Below are 21,918 nucleotides of genomic sequence, written 5' to 3'. Positions count from 1 at the left end.
GATAGAACTAAAATGAAGGAATGCTTGAAATACCACGGTCTTTATTGAGTCCCTTAGGAGCAGCTGTACACTCCCAGCTTTTTTCTTCCCACCTAGAGAGGATAGGACAGTCTTTAAAGGTGAGAAAATAGCTATAATGTGAGTAAAATGTGCTGATAAGTGATTGAGATAACAGGAACAAAACCCAGAATGGGATTCCAAGCTCCCAGCTCCTTCCTGCAATATCAATACTTGTACATGTTTGTGCTGGAGCCTCTGAAAGCCTGGTTAGACACCGTGCTGCTATATAAATATGAAGGTGCTGAATGCTGTGTAAGTTTATGGACAGACAGATAGGTGTGTGTATATACATGGTCACACAAAGCAAGTTCAAATTGGGTATGTAGGCACACTGGGGAAGTGCGCATCGAAAAGTATAAACAGTAAGATGTGTCATCTAATTTAGATATCTGTATTAAGTGCTTAATACAAGGGTATAGTGCCCATAGGTTCTCAGTATGGTCAGTTGAGAGAGATGAGCACATCCAATTATGAACTGAGATCATATGTAGTAGGTCACTTCAGGTGCTCGGACTTCTGGTGATGAGTGGCATTTACCCGACTCTGTGACTGGTCACTGTGCAAGCACCAGTAACACAAATATTGCATTACGGAACAGCTCCAATGACAAAATTATAATCCTGAAATGATTCTACACCCCCAAAAGACATGCAGACTTTAGAAAAAAAAATTATATGACATCAGGGAATAGGAAAAACTGCCATAAGGTACTGGTCATTCTCACTCAATGGTTTCAATCCAAAAACTTACCAGCTTGTACATTTACTTTAGTACTAACCCTGCAATTCATGTTATTTAAGATTGCTACTACAGTACATTGTACATGAATCTGTCTTGATCCTAGATGATAAAAAAGATGCATATCACTTGCTTTTAACTTTTGAAGACATCATTTCAGGTAATGAGATGGAACAAAATGTGTTACCATCATATTCATTACTCTTTTTGATCACAATGTGAGCACATTGAAACAATCCCAGCTAAAGAGAGAAAAGAAACAGATGCTCAGTCCAGATTTTGAGTTCTTACACATGGCTTTAAGTGAAGAGTTGAGCTAAGTGGAAGTTGTGCTGCTGCATTCAAGGTAGAAGCTAGCTGTGAGATCTGCACAAGTGTAAATTCTCTTCTAAAGGAAATCACAGTCATGGCCAGAACTTCTTGCATTAACTCAGGCTGATAGGTAGTATCAGTAAGGCAGTAACAGAAGTACCTTCATACACTTAGATGTACAAAACAGAACACTGTTTCTGGTTCTTTTGACATATTAACCTTGGTGGAAAACTAAGTGCTCTTTTTAAGTAAGTGTCATTTTTCCGCACATGATGAGATGTAGAAAAGCATTTGCTAGTGTGTATTTGAAATCATACTTCTCTTTCTGACATTATTGTTTTCTGTGAAGATTATCATGATTTCTTAAAGTATTCAGGCCAAGCAAATAATTAAGGAGTAAGAAAAACAAGGTCTTTCTAACATACATTCACAATGACTTTTGAAGAGAGAAGACAGAAGAGAGAACAAAAAGACAAGAGGGTTTTTTTTTTCTAAATGGAATGTTTTACTTGAGTTTCCCAGGGACATCAACAGCTCCTTAAAGTATCAGTTATAAAGTGTCGGTACAGTGAGTACTATAGTCTAGTTTTTATTCTCTGAGGCCATTCAGCTGCTGTTATTTTTCAATCACTAATTTCTTTTTTTATTCTTGTCTAGATGACCCTCGGGGCAAACATCAAAAAAAAATCCAAAGCAAAACCCAGAATTACCTTAATCTGTATGCTGTAGATGGGCTGCGGACCCTCTGTATTGCAAAAAGAGTAAGTAAATTAAGAATCTTGCCTTGCTTTTAAGGAGAGTCTTGACAAAGATTTCTGCAGGCGTTTATTAATTTATTGTTCTTGATTCATAACTTCTTTTTCATTTTATTCAGTAAAGTATGAATGCCTCTGCATCACACTGACTGTGCCCTCACATACTCTTTTTAATAGGTTCTCAGCAAGGAAGAGTATGCCTGTTGGTTAAAAAGTCATTTAGAAGCAGAATCCTCTATTGAAAATCGTGAAGAACTTCTGTTTCAGTCAGCACTGCGGATAGAGAAAAATCTGCATCTGCTAGGTAATGAAAGGAGAGCTGGACGTGAAATTAAAACGTGTTAAAAATTCTGAAAGCTTGGCTATGAAATTCGTTATTTCCCTTAAATGGTTTCTGACAGTACCAAAATTGGCTTCTTTTGGACTTTGTCATGGGCAGCACCACAAAGGAATGGGCTATAATTAACATAACAGACATGCCCTGTTTTCCTTGCTTCTGCCATCATTTTATCACTAGTAAAATGAGTGGAGTAATACCAGAGATGAATTTGACACAATATCATAAATGGGAACTGCTGCTCTAAACAGGAGAAGGACTTGGCCCAAACTGTCTACAGAATTTCATTAGCGTAGTGCCACTTCAACATGTCAGAGACTTCCATGACTCCAGAGACACTCATCAAGCAAAGCTCATAAACTGCATTTGTGAGAGGCATAGCAGATGCACTCGGGGCCTGTGTATTCTGTGGCAGGGGATTGCAGTACTTCGTAATGATGCAGTTAAAATCAGTGTATGTAAAATGTAATCCAAGCACTAAGTCATACTTTTCATCTGATGAGTTGAGATGTTGAAAGTACTGAGGTTCTAAAATGGATATATATTCACTACTACTCCACGTATCCAATTGCTTTCTCTGGCAAAGAAACTGGGACAGCCATAACACTGTTGGCAATAACAACCTTTATTAATTGCCAACATGTCTGTCTCTGGGAGATGAGATCCCCTCATCCAGCTTCTGATGTATCTACTACAGATCTCTAAAGCTCCCCATATAACCAATGGAGACAAAAAAAGAAAGTGCAGTTCATTTGGTCTGTCTTGGATACCCACTTTAGGGTTAGATGAATCACACCCTTGAAGTGTCTGTTTCTCTCCTCTGACTTAAAGGGGAACATGAGGTGACTAATTCAGACTACATTAATCAGGAGGATCCCACCATGGTTGTGCCTGTTGGCTCTGCCTGCACTCTGGGAAGGGGAAAAAAAAAGTGCAATTGAACTGCCATACAAATAATTGAGCTCTAGCCAGAGGTAAACTACCCATTCAGTCATTCCCCAAGAACCTCATACTGTGGATTGTATCTTGCAGCGATCAGTCATGATTAGGCTGTGGGAATAAAAAAGTGAGTCTGGAAAAGGAATCTCTTTTCCTTTGAACACTGTTTGGATAATAATAGCTTTCCTGACATTGCCCTAAGAATGTGTTTCCACCTACATGACTGGTGCTCAGACTTCAGGTGGACTTCTCTTGCTATTTTTTTTTTTCCAAGGAACAACCATAGGAATAATAAATAGCTGAGAAAAGTTTACTTTGCTTTTCTGTTTTTCCAGGTAACTTGCATGTCTGTCACCTCCCCATTCTCCAGTAGTGAGGGCTTACATTTCCTCACATTGAAGCCTTTCTGAAACTCAGTGGAGCACTGATGTATCAGTGGTGACACTGAGCTTGGTCCTGAGCAGCTTTTGCTACAGTAGTTAAAAATCTTGTCTCTGTCAATTGATTTATGAAAGCATAGGAAAGATACTCAGTCTTTTATAAACAAGTAGAAAGATGCATTGAAAGCGTGAAAAAGCCACATTTTACTTTCACATCATGGCCAACATTTATGATTTATTCTCTGCTATATCTCATTTGGTAGCCAGTGTCTTTCTGCAAGAGCAAAGAGCAGCAACAAGGCAGGAAAAGGTTTATGTCTGCAGCCTAATGTGCTGTTGCCAAGCTGCAGTCCTGCTGTCATTCCCTTTCAAAATGGAGAAATCTCTAGTCACCCAGCCCCTTCTAGTTGAGGAAAGGCAGTTAAGATCCTTAAGAACTGAAAAGATCTAGAAGGAACAATAGCTTCTCTAGCAACATTCAGAAGAAACGGTGAAGATACAGAGCAGAGGGACAATAAGCAAAGGTGAACCAGCCTTGTGAACCCGTGAGACTAGAAGTGGCATCAGATTTCTTTTGAAGTTTTAAATTCTGGATTTGTTGTTGACTCTTGATGCAGATGTTTACCCCAGCTACTTTCTGCTCCTCTTTCTTGATACCCCAAAAAAGCTGCCCAAATCTTGCAACCATTGGTAGCTTAGTTATTTCCCAATAGAAGTCACTGCTGGGTTTTTTTTGAAAAATCCAAGCTTACAATTTCTGGTGAACCCAAATTGTTCATTTGATGTAGAATATTTTGCTTTTTCTATGTGCTTAGGTGCAACTGGCATTGAAGACCGTTTACAGGATGGTGTTCCTGAAACGATCGCAAACTTGCGCAAAGCTGGGTTGCAGATTTGGGTTCTTACTGGAGACAAGCAAGAAACAGCTGTTAATATTGCATATGCCTGCAAGCTACTAGATCACGATGAAGAAATCATCACTTTGAATGCTGAATCACCAGTAAGCAGATTCAATACACAAGTTGACTTGTGAACTAGCTTTGCTTTATTTTCAACTTGTACAATTAAAAGTTTGATGGCTTTTTTTTCCTTTCCCTCTTTTTTTTTCTTCTTTTCCTGCTTCATCTGTAATTTTCAGGTAGGACATGTCTTCTTTGAATACTTTTCAGTGAATGTATTTTGTTTCATGCTTCTAAGTCATACTGTCATGTATCGTAAACTTACTGAAGATATGTAACTGTGTCTAGTGGGCTCCACCGTGAATGAAAATATGTCATAGCAGCATAAATGCCTTCCTTTGGTATGCATTCTCAAAACACCCCTAGTTTTGCTTATTGGCATTAATGAGTCTCCAAAAGCAACCCTTCCAACCCAAAGATTCTATGATTCTATGAGGAAGAAAACAATTACCTATTGAGAATTTGTGCTTTATTTTACACCACTGAAATGTAGTATTTAGATAACTCAGTCATTCATGTTTTCTCAGGTGGCTTTTTCTCTGGAGATAGAAGCAATACTTAAATTTCGATGCTAACACTGAGAGTCAGAAAACCACATCTACAGTAATGCCTTGCTTCCTAACAGACCTTTTCTAATTCTTCTGAATTACTGATCTTTCCTGTGCTCAACTTGTTGCAAGCAGACAGTCACAAAGAGTTTACTGATATGGTCTTAACATACAAGGAACCAGACTGATAGTGCTATAGTCCTTTAATGGGTTGATAAAATTGGACTTCAGATCAGCAGAGGAGAGGTAGGCCAGCAGTATCCAGCTCCAATTTCTTTTCAAAAGGAAGAAAAGATAACAGCATTTTCCGTTCTTGAGTGTATCAACTGAACTGGTAAATTGATTTTCCATGATCTTTCTATTTTGTTGTACTTTGCTATAAGACCAATAGCATTTCATTTTAAATGTTTATGTATTGTGAATAACATCTTTTAGTTGAGTATGGCTAGGAGAGAGAATTCAGCTTAAACAACCTCTAACTGGTCTTTAACAATGCATAACTATTTGATCTGAGTTGTAGGCGTATATATGGTGTTCATCACCATACTTAACTTGGTACTGATGCTGATTATATCATTTCCCAGCACTGTTATTCTGAGAAGGAGCTAAAAGAAATTCGTTTAGCATACAATACTGCATGTTAAAGAGGAGTGAGATTTTAAGCCTTTTGAGTCCTCATTGCTGTCATGGCTTCTGCAAGAATTAAGTGTGTTTAGAGTGAATAGAAAAGAAGATTATTAGAAATTAAAACTTTAATAGTGCAGCAAATATAGCACATTCCCCATATTCCTTATGCCTAAATATACTAGCAAACAGAAATGTTTGAATACATGTTCTTTTCTCTCAAGCATATTTATTTTGAATTTTTTTTCAGGAGACATGTGCTGTCTTGCTGGAACAGTGTCTGCAATGCGTAGAGTCTAAATTTTCAAACAACACAATAGACGAAGCTACTGGAAACATGACTGTTGGGTTCACCCCTTTCTATCCACCCTCTTCCTCTGTGCTTTCCAGCTTGGGCCTAGTGATTGACGGAAGGACTCTAGCTTATGCCCTGGAACCTACACTAGAAGATAAATTTCTTGCACTAGCCAAGCGATGCCGTTCAGTACTGTGTTGTCGCTCTACCCCACTCCAAAAGAGCATGGTAGTGAAACTAGTCAGAGACAAACTCAAAGCAATGACCTTGGCAATAGGTAAATATCTCAGTTTAAACTAGCCTGCCTTGATGTATATTGTGCCTTGAGAATTTTGGTATTTTGATTCCTTGCAATAGGACCCTTCCAGCTGCCTCACGACTCAAATAGCTTTCCAGTTTTGTCTGAAAATGGTTTGGACAACTCTAACATATGTATTCAACACCAAGATAGAACTCTAGAGTAGTATTTGGGATTTTTTCCTACAGAAGTTAGGTAATTGGGACCCAGATATGCTATGAGGTTTTGGCATGTCCAAACACAGCTGTGAAGAATTGGGTTAGCTGATGCTGTGCAGAACGCCATTTTGCAATCACCATGTCACACAGGACAAAATTGCACTCCGTGTTGTTTCATCCAATCGTGTTTAAACTCAAGGATCTGCGTTTTTCATCACAAGTCAGACATACAGCATAGGATATGACTTTGCCTTGTCAGTATAGAGAATGGATTTATAACTGGCATTGGGCCAGCACTTACACTCCTTCCCAGCTAATTGCTCAGTTGGCAAAGAGGAGATTTTGTCAATCACCCTGTCTTAAATCTGGCAGTGTCTTAAATGTTTCCATGATTTTTGCATAAGAAAAGTCAACGAGCTCTTCTTTCCCCATGGCAAGTTTAGGCTCGTATTGCATTAGAAGATACGATTGCAGCATATATCGTCACAAACACATTAGCTTTCATCTGCCTGTCTTATTTATTCACAGCAGGAACACATGTGGGTTACACCTACCCATGAGAAACCCCAAGTACATATATAATTGCCAGACTCCTGTGACATCCACATCACCAAATGCGTGCTAATTGTAACAATCATCATGCTCACTATATCTAGCTCAAATATGCCTCCCTCGTACTGAATTTAGATCTTTGGCTGACTGGCTATGGACATAATCATTTGTATATGTTGTCAAAAATGTTTGGCTGGTTAACTTGGATTATCCAGAATGCTTAAAAATACTGGTGGAGACTGCACAGCTTACGTTTTCATTGTTTCTGAGCATCTTGAGCCTGTGATTTGAACTCAAGCTCCTGCTCTGGCTAGCTCTGCTCCTAGCCTAGCTGTGCACATCCTCCCTTTTAACCAACACGAGCTAAGTTGGGGTTGTGTTGCACAGTCACAAAGACATCAGCTTTGTCAGGTCAGCACTCTTGGTGAGGATACTCTGGCATCCTTTCTATGGCACCTAGCACTTGTGGCATCATGATTGGAAGCAGAGCAAGACTGTGCAACCATTGCAGTTAAACCTACCTGTGATGGGCATATTAAAGATCTGAGACCGGTCAACCCAAGTCAAGAATTCATGTACTTTTTAACTTTATTGTATTTTTTACTGTGTAGACATTCTCACTGGCATTAGGCCTTCTTGCACATTTCATTCTTAGTCATACCTGATTTCAGGCAGACAGTTATCAGGAAGCAGAAGTATTGAGAAGCTCATTCTCAGCCTTCCCGTGTTGTAGTATTTGTACAGTCCAGGCCAGATACTTGTATTTTAGGTCTTAATAATAAGAGAGGGATTTGTTTTGTTTTTACTTTTCCGTGATAAAAAAAGTCAACAAAGATCAGAATGTCTTGGCAGCTTTGCCAAGCTTTGAACCTTATATTCCAAAGATGTATCCTTTCCTACCCCACATCTCTCTTACCATACTTATCCAACACTCAGTAACAGCTGGTTTTCCTTTGCTTTGCTGCTCTGCTAACTGTTGCTGGTCTACTAGTGACAACAAAACTGTTTCTTGTCATCTTTAGGTGATGGTGCTAATGATGTCAGCATGATCCAAGTAGCAGATGTTGGCGTGGGGATCTCTGGTCAAGAAGGCATGCAGGTAATATTGCTTGTTCACTGAAAAGCACTCCCATGAAAGGGTGAAATAGGCACTTCCCATATGTCAGCTTGACCAAGCTGCCTTTGGATAGCCAGCACAAATAAAGGAGAAGAGGCAAGTTGTGCTCGGGAGTGCCAGTTGCATGTCATAAGGATGATTTCAGCTTCAGTTTGAGCTTGTGTTTGTTCTCAGATCTGTGCTGAGTTTGAACATGCTACCTTCTCAGAAAATTCAACTTATCAGATCCCTCTAAGCAATATGTTTAAAGAAATAATTTTTTAAATACTGGTTTAAAGGAGGAAAAAAGCTCAGCTATGCATTATTTAGGAAATACAGGAACACCTTATTCTGGCTTCTACTCTGCTCTCTCCTGTATGGTTGGGTATACTTCTCCTGTAGAGTGGCTGTGCAAGCCTATCCAGCTGTGCAGCTTATTTGCACAGTGTGGGGGTGACCCTTAGCCCAACCACCCACACATTTCACTCAGCCTATTCAGACAGCAGAACAGTGAAGAAAGAGAAAATAGCAGCCCTTTGCAGAACCACTGCTCCCTACGCGCTATTCCCAGTCTTGGTTTTCTCCACATTTCCTGCCACAGGGAGCAGCAAGGTAAGGGGACTTGCCCTGTAGTTTTTTGGATGTGTTCAGCCTGTGATCACTGTATTTGCCACTGTATAAGAGGCATTTCTCCCATCCCGAGAAGAGAGGATGTGTATGTATAGGATGTCTTACCTACTGTTTTACCTCTTACCTCTGCCTCCTCTACTGCTAGTGGTGTTCAGTTGCCTAGTTAGCACCAGATGTGGCAGTATGACACAGAGAATGAGGAAAATACCTCATTTCCACAACCGACTTTGTATTTGGGCCGGGTGCAGACTGATTGCATGAGAAAATAAAGTAGCTGAGTGTATCACAAAGAGCTGTTCAGAGAAGATGGGAAGTGTTTCCATCCTGAGGACCTGAGCAGATGAGCATGCTCCTTAACTTAGTTACCAGTGGGTGTTTCTCTGACCCACATTTCATTTTTTGCAACACTGGCTGGATGTTGTGCTTGAAAGGGAAGAAAGGCCTCCTTCATACAGTGTGCAAGTTGGCTATAGAACTTTATTCCATGGGATTTCTGTAACTTAATTGGGTCAACACACAAATTTATGAAACAAAAATTTAACTGAGCTATGAACTTGGATGTCAGCTTTCTTCATCCAGAAGCTAGGACAGTACTCTGGAGAAAAATCAGTAGATGTTTTTCTTATTTATTCATACACTCTTCTGAAGGAATCCTCTGTTGCCCATTGTTGGAGGATGGATACTAGGGAAGATGGGCTTCAGCCTGACCCAGCAGAGCTATTACACTTGTTCTCCTTCTTGTAATCATTCAGTGGGTTCAGTCAAAGTAATCTCCAGGGCAAATAAATGTCCGTCAGTGCTCTTCAAACAGATTTCAGGCCTGCAATCCATTAAAAATGCTTCTCCAAACATGTTAGCAGCAGTAAATTAGACTGGAAAGAAGCTACCACAAAAATATTCAGACATTCACTGTGCATATGGCACCCCAGCCATAGACCCTGCAAGTCTGACTTTCATGGCCAGAGAGGGCAGGAAAAAAGGAAGTCTTGGCTTAAGCTGATACCAAGTGTATTTGTTACTCCACAGGCTTCACCAGGCTCTGAGAGATTTGCATAACTTCTGCAGTGTCACTGCAGGCAGTCCAGGCTCCAGAGAGCCCAGAGGAGACTCTTTTTGTGGGGTCCCCTCCAAGCTTATCAATTCAAATAAGTCTGCCCCAAACTCCTTGTGTCTTATAATCTCTTATGAACTTATCGGCTCCTATCATCTATGTATTTATTCAAATCACTTTTTTCCTAATGCAGACATACAGTGCTCATAGCATTTATTTTTACTCCTCTCCCCATTATGCCACTTTCAGTTGAGCTCATACAGTTACAATAACCAGTCCTCAGATGCCCCTGGCTTTTGCAGTATATTCAAATCTGAAAGCTATTTGCTCATTAACCATTAAACTACCTGTTTTTTTCTAAATGAAAGCTCAACGGAGTGGAAAATGTTTATAAATCCCTTCCTTTACTGCAAGGTCCGAAGGAACTATGCAGGCCTCTTTACTATAAACAACTGTCAGAATCTTACACATGCAGGTACTCAGAAGGCGTTGAGCATTTAGATGTCTAAACCAGCAATACTCTCTGATTTATTTTCTTTCCACATTCTATGGAAGCATGTGGAGTATGAATCACTTTTTCCTGTGAAAAAGCTGGAAGAAAAAATAAAAATATGAAAATGAAGGGGGTATTTTGAGACAAAATAAACATGCAAATGTAATTGGATAACACTATGTTCCTCACTGTAATCAAAATGGAATAAAAAAGAAAAAAAACCTGACACTTCTAGCGATGTGTTGTGAAGTACTGTGTTAGAAGCACAAATGAAAAGAAGCTAGCGGTTTTGTTTTAACATTGGAATAGGCTGAGATGAGGTGGAGGACAAGGAAGCAGACATAGCACAGCTCTCTTCTCCTCAAACTGCAAGACAGCGGTATGTCTGCAACACAAATCAGACTGTTCTGTGCAGGGAGGTTATAACAGGTGTATCTCAGTACCTGAGGAATCCTGGGATGTGTCAACATATTAAAAAATGTCCCAGTGCTTATATACATCTACTGCTTAAATTGCAATGCATTGTTACACCTTCTCTTGCATACTGTTTTCGTCTTTATTTTAATAGCTTCTACAAGCACTTACTAGGGAAGACTACGCTCTTTTAATGATTTATCAAGAAAGGGAATTAGGAAAAATTAAAAGGAAAGATGTCTGTCATTTAAAAATACAGACAAAATATACCTTACAGAGTGTGAGGAAGACATTGCTCCTTTGGAGGTTTTCACCTTTCCTCAAGTTTTTGCTGAACTGTGAGAAGAAAGGTGATACCAAAATAGAAAATTAAATGTAAAATAATATTAAATGAAATCTTAATGTGATCCTAGGGATATGGAAGATCATGAAACCACCGTGATAACACCATCATTTACAAGAAAGTGTCATCTACATGTACAGTACCCTATACTTTAGTCATAAGTAGAGAGAAACTGGGTGATTCATTTTGTCAATGTGATTTGGCAGTCTGCACAGTCCCAGAGGAGTCTCATCTCGTGTGATATTTTTTCACAGACAGTTTTAGAAAACATGCGATTTTAAAAATCCCTCAAACTACTGATATATCAGGACAGCCAAGTAAACTTTATAAGCCAGGACTGCAAATGTTAATTAAAACTAGTATTCTTATTGCTTTGTCTTTTAAAGTCCAGTAATTACGATGCAATCACTTAATTCTGCTTTCCTTATTTTATTCTCTGGAAATTCATTTTGCCCTGTAAGTACCCTGCAGTTTTTACAGAGAAAGATGTTACAGCCACCAAGATGTTCACACGTGGGCTCTCAGCCTTCGTGCTCATGCAACTGCAATTGCCAGCCATTCTCCCACTTCTCACTTTTTGCTGCTGGTTGTCACCATCTGGAACAAGGACTGTAATCTCCTTTGGGCAAGGACCGGGTCGCCTTGCATGTCCTGCCAAGCCGCCAGGTTTGCTCGCAGGTATTCCAAATCAATGCAGCAATAGCTGCATTTCAGATGCAATGTAATGGATTTAATTCTTCATCATTCCATTGACTGTATGAGTTAAGAAGATGACTAGGTTCACTGTTGGTATTGGAAATGATGCTTTAGAATAATGACTCCAACTCTTCTTTCATTAAAGGCGGTGATGGCAAGCGACTTCGCAATCCCAAGGTTCCGGCATTTGGAGAAGCTCTTGCTTGTTCATGGCCACTGGTGTTATTCCCGACTTGCCAACATGGTGCTGTATTTCTTCTACAAAAATGCAGTAAGTGTTTGACTTGGCAGCTTTATGGCACCACGTGTTTCCAGGGTTTATTTTGTGCTAAGTGAGCATTAGGTCAGCCTTCAAATGGTTTATAAATAAGTTGCAAAGAAATTTGCAGAGTTGAAAGACAGCTGGCTGCCATTTGCAGAAATACAGGACACACTCCATAACAGCTACAGTGTGCTGCTGAATGTGCAAATTAGGTAACAGAAATAACAAGCACTGCTTAAGAATTTTCTTTATAAAAACAGTTTTGCAGAATTTAGCTGGCTAGACACAGGAGTCTTTAATGCCAAAGCCATCCAGCATTGGTCCAGAGTAGCAATTGAGTGTGTTTTCTCTTCCTGACCCTATCTTCTTGTTGCTTATGAATCACTGTACATATTCCCTAGTGACCTGAGATGATTTGAGTCCTCTGTGTGTCTCAGATGCAAAGATTGGGAAGGTTTTTTTCTTGATTTGTCTTACTCCCAACTATTGAAAAGAGTTCATTAGAAAGGAAGCAAACCATGGTAAAGAACAGACTATGGGTCTGCGTTTCCCCCCTAGCATATGAAACGGGAGTTATTCCGGTACTGGGCACTGACCCAGCAGCAGCTTGACTCGTTGGCCCTAACAAAGGCCTTTTGCATTGATCTTGGAGTGCAAAGATGACTGAAAACTGCCTAACAAGACAACCAAGAATTCCATTAGCTGTGTGGGAGTCACTGGCAGGCACACAAATCTGCTCACTTGCAACACCTACAAATCTTGGGAGCAAGGAATATGAAGAAGCAGGAAAAAGAGAGCCAGAGTTCTCAGATCTCTGTTTGCTCCAGGGTGAATTGTGAAGGGGAGAATGGGATTTATCCTCAATACCAGAAAAAAAGTAACTCTCAATTTTGGAAAAGTTGCTTTCCAAATTTAATCTAATCCTCAATTTTTTTAATCAGTGACAACTTTTTAATGCAAATTCCTCTTGGCCTGACTGATCTCAAGCTGAAGGTGGGTATTTTATCAGGAGAAGACCATAACTTGCTCAGAATTTTGAACACCATAGGAATACCTCAGGGAGCTAAAGAATTAATAAAGTGTCTTTGTGTTAACACAAGCGTGTTAAAATACGTTCTGTGGTCTGATCAGAAACTGCATGCAAGCAGCCTTCCAGACACAAAAGAAAGAAGGGACCTGGATGGTCTGAACTGCTGCCTGAGTCTGAAACAGCAAGCAGATTTAAATAACGCTACACTGAGTGGAGAGCCACCTGTTGAAGCACAACAGTGAAATATGTGCTGGTGTTCAAATGTCTGAGTTTTAAGGCTTGATCCTGAGTGATGCAAAATGTCTGTACTCCCATCCCCAGTGCTGTATGTTTCCAGAATACCCTTTGGCTTGACACTGTCAAATCTGAACTTCCAAGAAGTGTATGCAGAGCTATCTTACATTAAATTAAAATTAAAAAAGAATACACATAAGACGTTCCAGCAATCCGCAGCCAGAGATGTTGTTTATACATCTACATTTTTTTTCAGCTCTTCTAAAATCTTCCATTTCCTTTGGTACAACTCCCCTTGATTACAAGTATTCTCTCTCATGCCATTTTTAGTAAGACATTTTCAGAAGCTGCTGCCTCAAGGCTAGAATATAACTGAAGAATATCTCTTTGTGTTGGCTCTGCTTTGGCAGCCTTGAGAGCTTTCTGAGCAATACTTGTTGCTACTGACTCTAAAACTGGGGGGGGGGGATCCAGCATATAGACATGAATACGTCTGACACATTGCCTGCCCTTAAGGAAAGAATATTCGAAAATGAAAGATGTGAGCGCCTGATCCTTTTGCAAGGAGACTATTTTGGGTGATTCTCCGCAGACAGTCAGGATAGCTACGCTGCAAATGTTCTGCAAGTTTTCTGTTTCCTCAAGTGTTTTTTTCCCCATTTGTTCATATTATGAAATTTTCCATTCTCCACTAGAACCTATCTAACTCAAAGTTTAAACTCCAGATTGCTGCAAAAGCCATTTGGAAATTCAGACGACTTATCCAAGAAGATGTTTAGCTTGGCGGAAATAATAAAAATACAAGTAAAATAGAAACTAAAACATAGCATGACTGGAAATATCTGAGCTTGATGAAAAGGGATTTCATGTAAACAAAATTCTACCTGCACAAGCATGCACTGCTTCTTCCCTTTTATATGTTATCTCTGCAAGACAGCACTGGACATTTTTTGACATATACTTCATTCACTGATAAACTCTGTCGGGAGCCACGTTCATTCAACAGTCTCATCCAGGGGACAAAAAGGAAACCTTTTCTATTTAAAATCTAATTCAATTTTTATGTCAGTTTGTTTTGACTTTTTCAGGGAGGTCATGCACTGAAGCAAGAGGGTACATTGTATTTGAAATTAAACTAAACACTTGTTTAGTTCAAAATGAAATTTCTGGGGGAAAAAAATCTGATTTGAGCTTGGTTACTGAAATGTCATTTATTTGTACAGCTTACTTTGACAGCACTGCTGAGACCTATACTAGAGGTGGTAGGAAAATTTTCAGCTGACTGTATTTTCATCAAACTACCCATTTTTGTCAGAGACAAACTCTTTAAGACAGGTTAATTTTAGTAAGGCTCTAGAGAGGAAAATTTCTTTGGTCCTGGATTTTGTTTATTTCAAGTGAGTGAGAGAAAAGTATCTAAATCCACATATTTATTGCAATTCCGTTTTGAGAAAAGACTCAGGAAGTTTTGTTTAATTTTTTGGGTGTGGAAAGGAAATAAATTCCAAAATTCCAATTTTGAAATGAAATTGCCATCTCCCAGCCAACTGTACTGAAGAAGGTAAGCTGTGGTAACTCAGTCTTGTTTTGGCCAGAGGAAGATATTTTTCATGAAATGTATTTACAGAAACATTTCTAGAGGTGATCTTTAAAAAAACGCTATCATTTAACTTTTAATAAGTTAGTTTATAGTATGGGCTCACAAACAGTGAAAGGTATGTTACTGCTGATATACAAGCCACTTCAACGTAGTATGCAAACATTGCCTGAACATATGTGTACAATATATCTATATATACAGAAATTAGCAGGAATTGCCTCTCATTCTATGGCAATTCCCCTTCAAAAGATAGGCTTACTGTCCTTATAGCAGTTTTCACTGACTAAGCAGACCACAGCTTTTTTTCATCTCCTACATTTAAATTTCAACCACATTTTGGTGCACAGATAGAACAGATCTATATTTTCCTCTGTATATCTAAAAATGAAGGGTTAATATATTCCAGCAGGCTGAAAGCTTTTGAGAACAGAATACAAAAAGAAAAGGAAGTGAAAGGAGAGGTCATGTAATTTCCTTTCTTCATGTTTAAAATGGGGAAAACCCTTGCGGGACAGTTACCAAGGTTTTTCTGGTTGCCTTCCATTTAGTGTTAATCACTTTAGAAATAATAATAAAAATAGCAGTTTTAGGAGGACCAACCCTGGGAATTTATTTCCTTCTGTAGGAAACTACCCATCTCTTTCTAAGCCTCAGATCCCCCCTCACAGGTGAGATCAGCACCTCTCCCGAGTCCTAAAAAGCTCTGGATTCTCCATGCTGCAGAGATTGTAGAAGAAACAAGTTGCATGGTTTGTCCCTTTTTGGATGATTCTAACCCAACTACGTGAACAATCCCACTGCAGCTGTGTATGCAGCTGATTTCTTTATACAGCTGAAGAGTAAGGGAGACTGAGGACTCTAGAGCACTGCTAATTTGCTGAATTTCAAAGCGCAGAGATAGAATAGTTATCATGGCTTTACTAGATCTTACAGTTCCACCTCTCCTGCTAGGGATCTAGATTTCTTCTGTTCCCTTGCTAGTCTCATGCTGGTCTTGGAAAAAAGCTCTGCGTTTAGCTGTTGTAGACCAGCTGAGCCTTCCAAAACATCTCAAGCCAGCGGAGGATATTATTATGGAAATGCTTATTCTTACAACAGTAATGTAAGTGCTATGAGGTCAGTACTCATATATCTAGAGGTCAACGATGATTGGGAGAGCTTTATACGGTTATTTAAATTGCATCTCAGAGTTTCACTTGAACTGAAAGTTAATTTTGTGTGAAGTCATCCCTGATGTCTGAGATCTGAGGTTCCAGCAGCACAAAGACTTGCAGGTGTGCCAAATGTTTGTAGCTTAGCGAAGTGGTCCAGGCACCAGGAACAGCAAGTTAAAGACTAGGTATCCTTAGAAGGATTGCTCATGTGTTTAGCATTCATAGACAAGGCCTTGCAGAACTGGAATCAGAATGGTTTCAGAACACAATGGGATGATGATCCTGCTTATGTTGTCATATTTACAGCATTGTTCATTCTGTTTCAGATGTTTGTGGCCCTTCTCTTCTGGTACCAGTTCTACTGCGGGTTCTCTGGCTCATCAATGGTTGATCAGTGGTATCTCATCTTCTTTAATTTACTCTTCTCTTCTCTTCCACAACTGATTACTGGTGTGCTGGATAAGGATGTGCCAGCTGAAGTGTTAATTGCTGTACCTCAGCTTTATAAAAGTGGCCAGAATATGGAGGTAAAAACTTCTTGCTGTTTGTTATTTTTTTCCTAGATGTCTTTAGTTTCAACTGAAAACCAACCCTGCTCCCAGAGAGTGGATGACTGATAAAAACAGTCTGAAAAGACACTATTATTATTTTGTGATATTTCATAGAATGGTTTGGGTTGGAAGTGACCTTAAAGATCGTCTAGTTCCAACCCCCCTGCCATGGGCAGGGACATCTTCCACTAGACCAGGTTGCTCAAAGCCCCATCCAACCTGGCCTTGAACACTTCCAGGGATGGGGCACCCTGGAACACCTGGCACACCTGTTCCAGTGTCTCACCACCCTCATCTGATCTAAATGCCAAAAGTACATTTAAAAGAAACAAACAAAAAACCCCAGCTATATTTTGAAAAATGTAACAGGAAGGAAGGCTGAATGCTTTAAGTCAACCTAAGCTGAACACCTCCCTCATGGTCCAGGTTCACAAATAACCACAAAAGTGAAGCAGATTATATCTTCTGTGGACTTTCACAGAATAACCTCACAGTACTTACTCAAAACTTCAGGCCCTAGCCCTTTACAGTCAGAAGGGAAAGATGGCTTTAGGAGTAAGCACAGAAGTCGATAGACTTAGACTCTGAGGGAGGTAGTCATCAGCAGATGATAAATTCATCTGAAATGTCTGGTTAAAACACCTTGTCCCCATCTGCTTGAATTGTACAATGAAAACAGAAGGAATTGCAGGAGGGATTTGAGCCAAACCATTTCTGGTAATTACAGCTACAGTGTACTGTGGGAAAATCTGCTTGGCAAAACTATCCATATTGAGACATTGCTTCCAAGGCAAAAGCCTTTCTTAAAAGTATCTGACATCATGCCCTCTGAGAGGAGACAGTGAGTGTCTTTTGCCTCTAACTGTACACCTCCATTTGGTACCCTACACATCTAGTGACATTGCCAGACAATGTCCTGGAAAGATAAAAGGAGAATCTTAGTGTAACTTATATTTAATGCTTTGGTCCAAATTCTCTCTTTGTCACCAAGCTGTTGTTTTCCATTTTCTAGATTATTTTGTTCCAGTGCTTTGCACTTCAAAGATTATAACTTTAATACCTTCCTTTGTTGCACATTTTTAAGGTGATAGAAATCGTGTAATGGCTGAAGCTTGTTGAGAAGTTGTGTCTTCGTGTCTTCAGCTGGCAACCTGAGAAGTCTCCCAGGTTCACAGTACAATTACTTCTCATAGGCAGGCCCAGGGACAATTCTAAGTTTGAAGTCTAGTGAGCATTTTCTCTGAATAGTTACCTAAAAAGGCATTTTTAAAACTTGCCAAAAATCCTGCTTCAGGTAGGATCTCTTTCAAGAAGGTATCATCTATTCAAAGCCTGTAGAATTGTAGAATAATTTAGGTTGAAAGGGACCTCTGGAGGCCATCTGATCCAGCCCCCTGCTCAAAATAGTTTCAAAGCTTGGTAAGGTTTCTTCGATCTTTATCTAGTCTAGTTTTGAAGGTCTCCAAGAATGGAAATTTCGTGGTCTTTTTGAGCAGCCTGTTCCTGTGCTTAACCACATGTTATTTCAGTAGGCCGAAGAACACCAGAATTGTTTCTAAGCATCTCTCAATTCTGATTTTTAGTCTGCAATTATATTCTCCATAGAGTTAAAGGGCCCTGATGAGCTCAGTGGTTGCAGATGTAACCTATATCCCAAAATTAAATAAATAAATAAATAAATTGTCATTTACAAACTATTTTTCTTTATATCCAGGTCTTCTACGTGACAGTCCATATCCCTGCAACTGTGTATTTCCTTAAACCAAAATGTTTGTTTAATATTTTTTCTTAGTGAGCAATTTTATGCCCAGACATACAGAAATATGTGTGTGTGTATATATATTTGTTGACATATTTATAACATAGCCTACGTTACTGCATTGCTTGATAAAGATCATTGTTGTGGATATTCTTTTCTAACTATGTGTGCATTCTCTGTTTTGTCTCGTGGATAAATACTCTGTACTTGTTATGTACATGATGTAAAATGCATTTAGTCCCGTGCTTACACCTCAGAGAGCTCCTCCTGAAATCAGTGGTCTAACTGTAGTGCATTAAAGTTGGGCACCTTCATAAATGTTTGCTGACCTGAGTGTCAGATTAAAATTACACCCTTTGCCAGGGGGTGGGGGGGAAGACAGAAGACCGACTTGCCAGTAGACTCCTCATACTTCGTCTCCAAGGGTATCTAACTGATTGGCAAAGTTGTGAAGCTTTAAAGTGCTCATTGGAATATCGCCCTCAAAATACCTGTCCCAGCAAACAGCATTTTCATTAGGCTCTGATTTTCTTAACTTCTTTTGTGCCACAGGAGTACCAACCACACATGTTTTGGATGAACATGATTGATGCTATGTATCAAAGCCTGGTTTGCTTCTTCATCCCCTATTTCGTAAGTGTTTTGTTTGAGCCATTCAAGCATTTTGAGGAGACCTGGCAACACAGCTCAGGCTAAATTCTGTCTCCTTCTTTACAGACTTACTATGATTCAGAGGTGGATATCTTCACCTGGGGAACTCCCATCACCACAATAGCTCTTTTCACCATCATACTACATTTGGCTATTGAAACCAAAACTTGGGTAAGGTACCCACAGCCTACATAGAAACGTGCTGGCATATATGTAATTCTTTTCTTAGTGACATTCTTCAAAAACAGATGATGGTTGTTTCATTCCCTCAGCACATACTATTTTTAGCAAGCATTTAAAGCAAAGATGAAAAAGGTTTTAAACTGTGATCTGTGAACAGCTTTGCAGTGTTGTATCTCTAATAAGAATTTTTGAGAATACAAGGCTCTAAACTCTGTGCTGTGCATGGAGTTGGCTCCAGAAATTAAGAAGTATTAATTCAGAATCACAGCAAATTTCTCAGAATATAGAGTCATTATTCTTTTGTTGTTTTTTTTGTTCTAGACTTTTCTCCACTGGTCATCCTGCATCTTCAGTATCCTTTTATTTTTCTTTGTCGCCCTGGTTTACAATGCTTCCTGCCCAGTATGCCATCCTCCATCCAATCCCTACTGGACTATGGAAAGGCTCATGGGAGACCCTATGTTCTATTTAACCTGCATTATATCACCAGTCGTTGCGTTGCTGCCCAGGTATTCTATCTTCTCTCATATCTTTTCTCACATATCAAAGCACTTTATGCATGTGCTTGGAAGGGCAAGAAACATTGCTTTTTCCACTCCCCCTCTTTCTTTTTGCCTTACCAGCCAAGTCAATTTTTATCAGCTGCTGATTTTATGAAGTCAGGTTTTCTAACCTCTTCTGTGCTCCTGACCACAGGAACAGACCACAGCTCCTGGCCATAGACCGCAGGAATGGGATAACTGTAAGCAGTTGGTCAAACCTCCTGGCCATGCAGAGATTTGCTGCCCTGTGAGGTTTTCCACGATGCTTCCAGATTCAACCCGTCCTCCCATAACTTGCACAGTAAAGAAATTCTGATAGTGTGTTGTGGACTTACTTGCCTACTTATGCATGTAGGAGGCCTGCTCTGCCGACTGATCCCCATTGCCTTTGATCCCTCACCAGGAAAGATGAAAGACAGCATGTAATCACAAGGTGGATCACTGGCTAAAGGCGCAGATTTATTACACTGCTTGTTATTAATCAAAATATTAGCACAGCATTTAGAGATTTTCATCTGCAAGCTTTCTTGTGAGAAACATAAGAAAGGCACGTAAAACTCTTCTTTTTCTGTGTTGTACTTTTGTCTTGGATATTTTCTCTTAATAGTATCTTGGGTGCTTCCTTCTTTCAGTTCTTTTCATGTGCATATTCTCCTCTTGCAGATTTCTATACAGAACCCTTCAGGGAACATTATTCCCAACCCAGCTTCAGCTTGGACGCCAGTTGAGTAAACTATCCCCAGAGATTCGCACCCAGCTTCTGACCAAGTTGAATGTAAAGGAAACAATATGTCAGACACAACTCTTAGCAGACAACTTCTCACCAAGCCTTGGCTCAAATGCTAGTGATTGTTATAAGGCTTTTAACCAAAGCATACCTTTGCCAACATCTCCTCAAACAAGCGAGTCGCTTTTCCAAGAGCACACAAAGGCAGAGCATACAACAGATCGGACTGTGGCTGCCTCTCCCCAGAGTGCTCTGTTGTATGGGGAAAACAAACTCCCCTCATCAGCCAGTAGTCTGGAAAGGTCCATGGGATTTCATGAAGTTAGACACGGCACTTCAGAGATGGAGTCGTCGCCTGTGGGAGCAACATTCCCATGGAGCTCAGCAGTCGACCAAGCAGACTTCAGTTTGTTGAAGTGGATCACATCAACTCCGCTGTTCAGTCGCATTGGGACTGTTTTACAGGTGTCATCAAGCAGTTTACAAAATGAAAGACAAGACAATATGTGTGTGCTTGGCTCTTCTTTGCATGTGGACTTCAAAGGCTTAAAAGAACAGAGCTCAAATAACATGCAGGATAAAATGAAAGGGACCCCAGCTGATCATTGTAAAAGTGACAATTCTGAGACCACCTTTTTATGACATGGGCCTTAAATATATTTATATATTTTCTATTTGCACACATTTATAGTTAGATTACTCTATTTGTTTCCAAAGATGAAACAGAAAATCAAAGGTACAGAATTATTATTTAAGAATGTTTAAATACAGTATATTGAAATAAGAGCTTTAAATATAAAAAGAAACACTTGAAAGTTCCATTTATATTGTTTTATTTTTTCATCTCATTTTGTAAGGAAATGCCGTCTCTTTATTTTTCAGATGCTTCTCTTTTATTCTGACACATACTGTAAAAGCAAAGGACCGTCTACCATGTTAAAAAGGATTAGATTCAGCAACAATTATTGATAGGCCATCCAGTAATCAAGGAGGAAAAACCATGATAATAAATAGGCACTGTATTCCACCCATCATCTGCTTGCCAGGGTGTTTTGTCACTGGAGCAAACCATTAGGCAATACTATCGAATTATTATACACCTCTCTGTAAATGTTAACAGTATCTTACCACCGCATTAATAATACTGGTATTTTATAAGTGACACCATATTTTGATATTGCAGGCATAGCATTTTATGTGTCATGATAAAACAATAAATAAATGACCATCCATATTGCAAAGTGACTTCCCAGTCTGGCATTAATGGTAACTCAGCCCTTCACTCGGAGTAGCTAGCATTCGGCCAGTCATGGCCTTGTATCAGACTGTTCAACTTCTGAAGAAAAGCTGCTGCTTGTTTGTGAGGAGCGATTTGGTGGCAGAGAGCTGGTGCATTGTGTCCTCTGTAGAGTTTGACCTGAAGGGTCTGTGATCTTCTGTGCTGGAGCTGGTTTTGCTGAGTTTGACCTGAAGGGTCTGTGATCTTCTGTGCTGGAGCACTACCACGAGTAGGCTGGTTTTGATGAAGAAGTCAATCCTGCTTGCTA

General features: G+C 39.7%; 1 protein-coding gene across 1 annotated transcript in view; it reads left to right on the top strand.

Moving 5' to 3' along the window:
• Window positions 1-21,612, top strand: part of ATP10A (ATPase, class V, type 10A) — a gene marked incomplete at its 5' end in the record, with an annotated part of 45,160 nt that extends 23,548 nt beyond the window's left edge. The window contains 11 exons of the mRNA XM_010290137.1: window positions 1,768-1,871; window positions 2,043-2,169; window positions 4,337-4,521; window positions 5,903-6,224; window positions 7,978-8,054; window positions 11,824-11,949; window positions 16,285-16,485; window positions 18,821-18,901; window positions 18,986-19,090; window positions 19,424-19,611; window positions 20,308-21,612. Of these exons, the coding sequence (XP_010288439.1) occupies window positions 1,768-1,871; window positions 2,043-2,169; window positions 4,337-4,521; window positions 5,903-6,224; window positions 7,978-8,054; window positions 11,824-11,949; window positions 16,285-16,485; window positions 18,821-18,901; window positions 18,986-19,090; window positions 19,424-19,611; window positions 20,308-21,013 (2,222 nt within the window). The remainder of the gene's footprint in view (window positions 1-1,767; window positions 1,872-2,042; window positions 2,170-4,336; window positions 4,522-5,902; window positions 6,225-7,977; window positions 8,055-11,823; window positions 11,950-16,284; window positions 16,486-18,820; window positions 18,902-18,985; window positions 19,091-19,423; window positions 19,612-20,307) is intronic.
• Window positions 21,613-21,918: the final 306 nt, after the last annotated feature.

The sequence above is a fragment of the Phaethon lepturus genome, unplaced genomic scaffold, assembly GCF_000687285.1.
Source record: "Phaethon lepturus isolate BGI_N335 unplaced genomic scaffold, ASM68728v1 scaffold31106, whole genome shotgun sequence".
In the NCBI taxonomy this organism is placed as follows: Eukaryota; Metazoa; Chordata; class Aves; order Phaethontiformes; family Phaethontidae; genus Phaethon; species Phaethon lepturus.
Note: the sequence above shows the minus strand (reverse complement) of the source record. Positions and strands in the feature narration are given on the sequence as shown.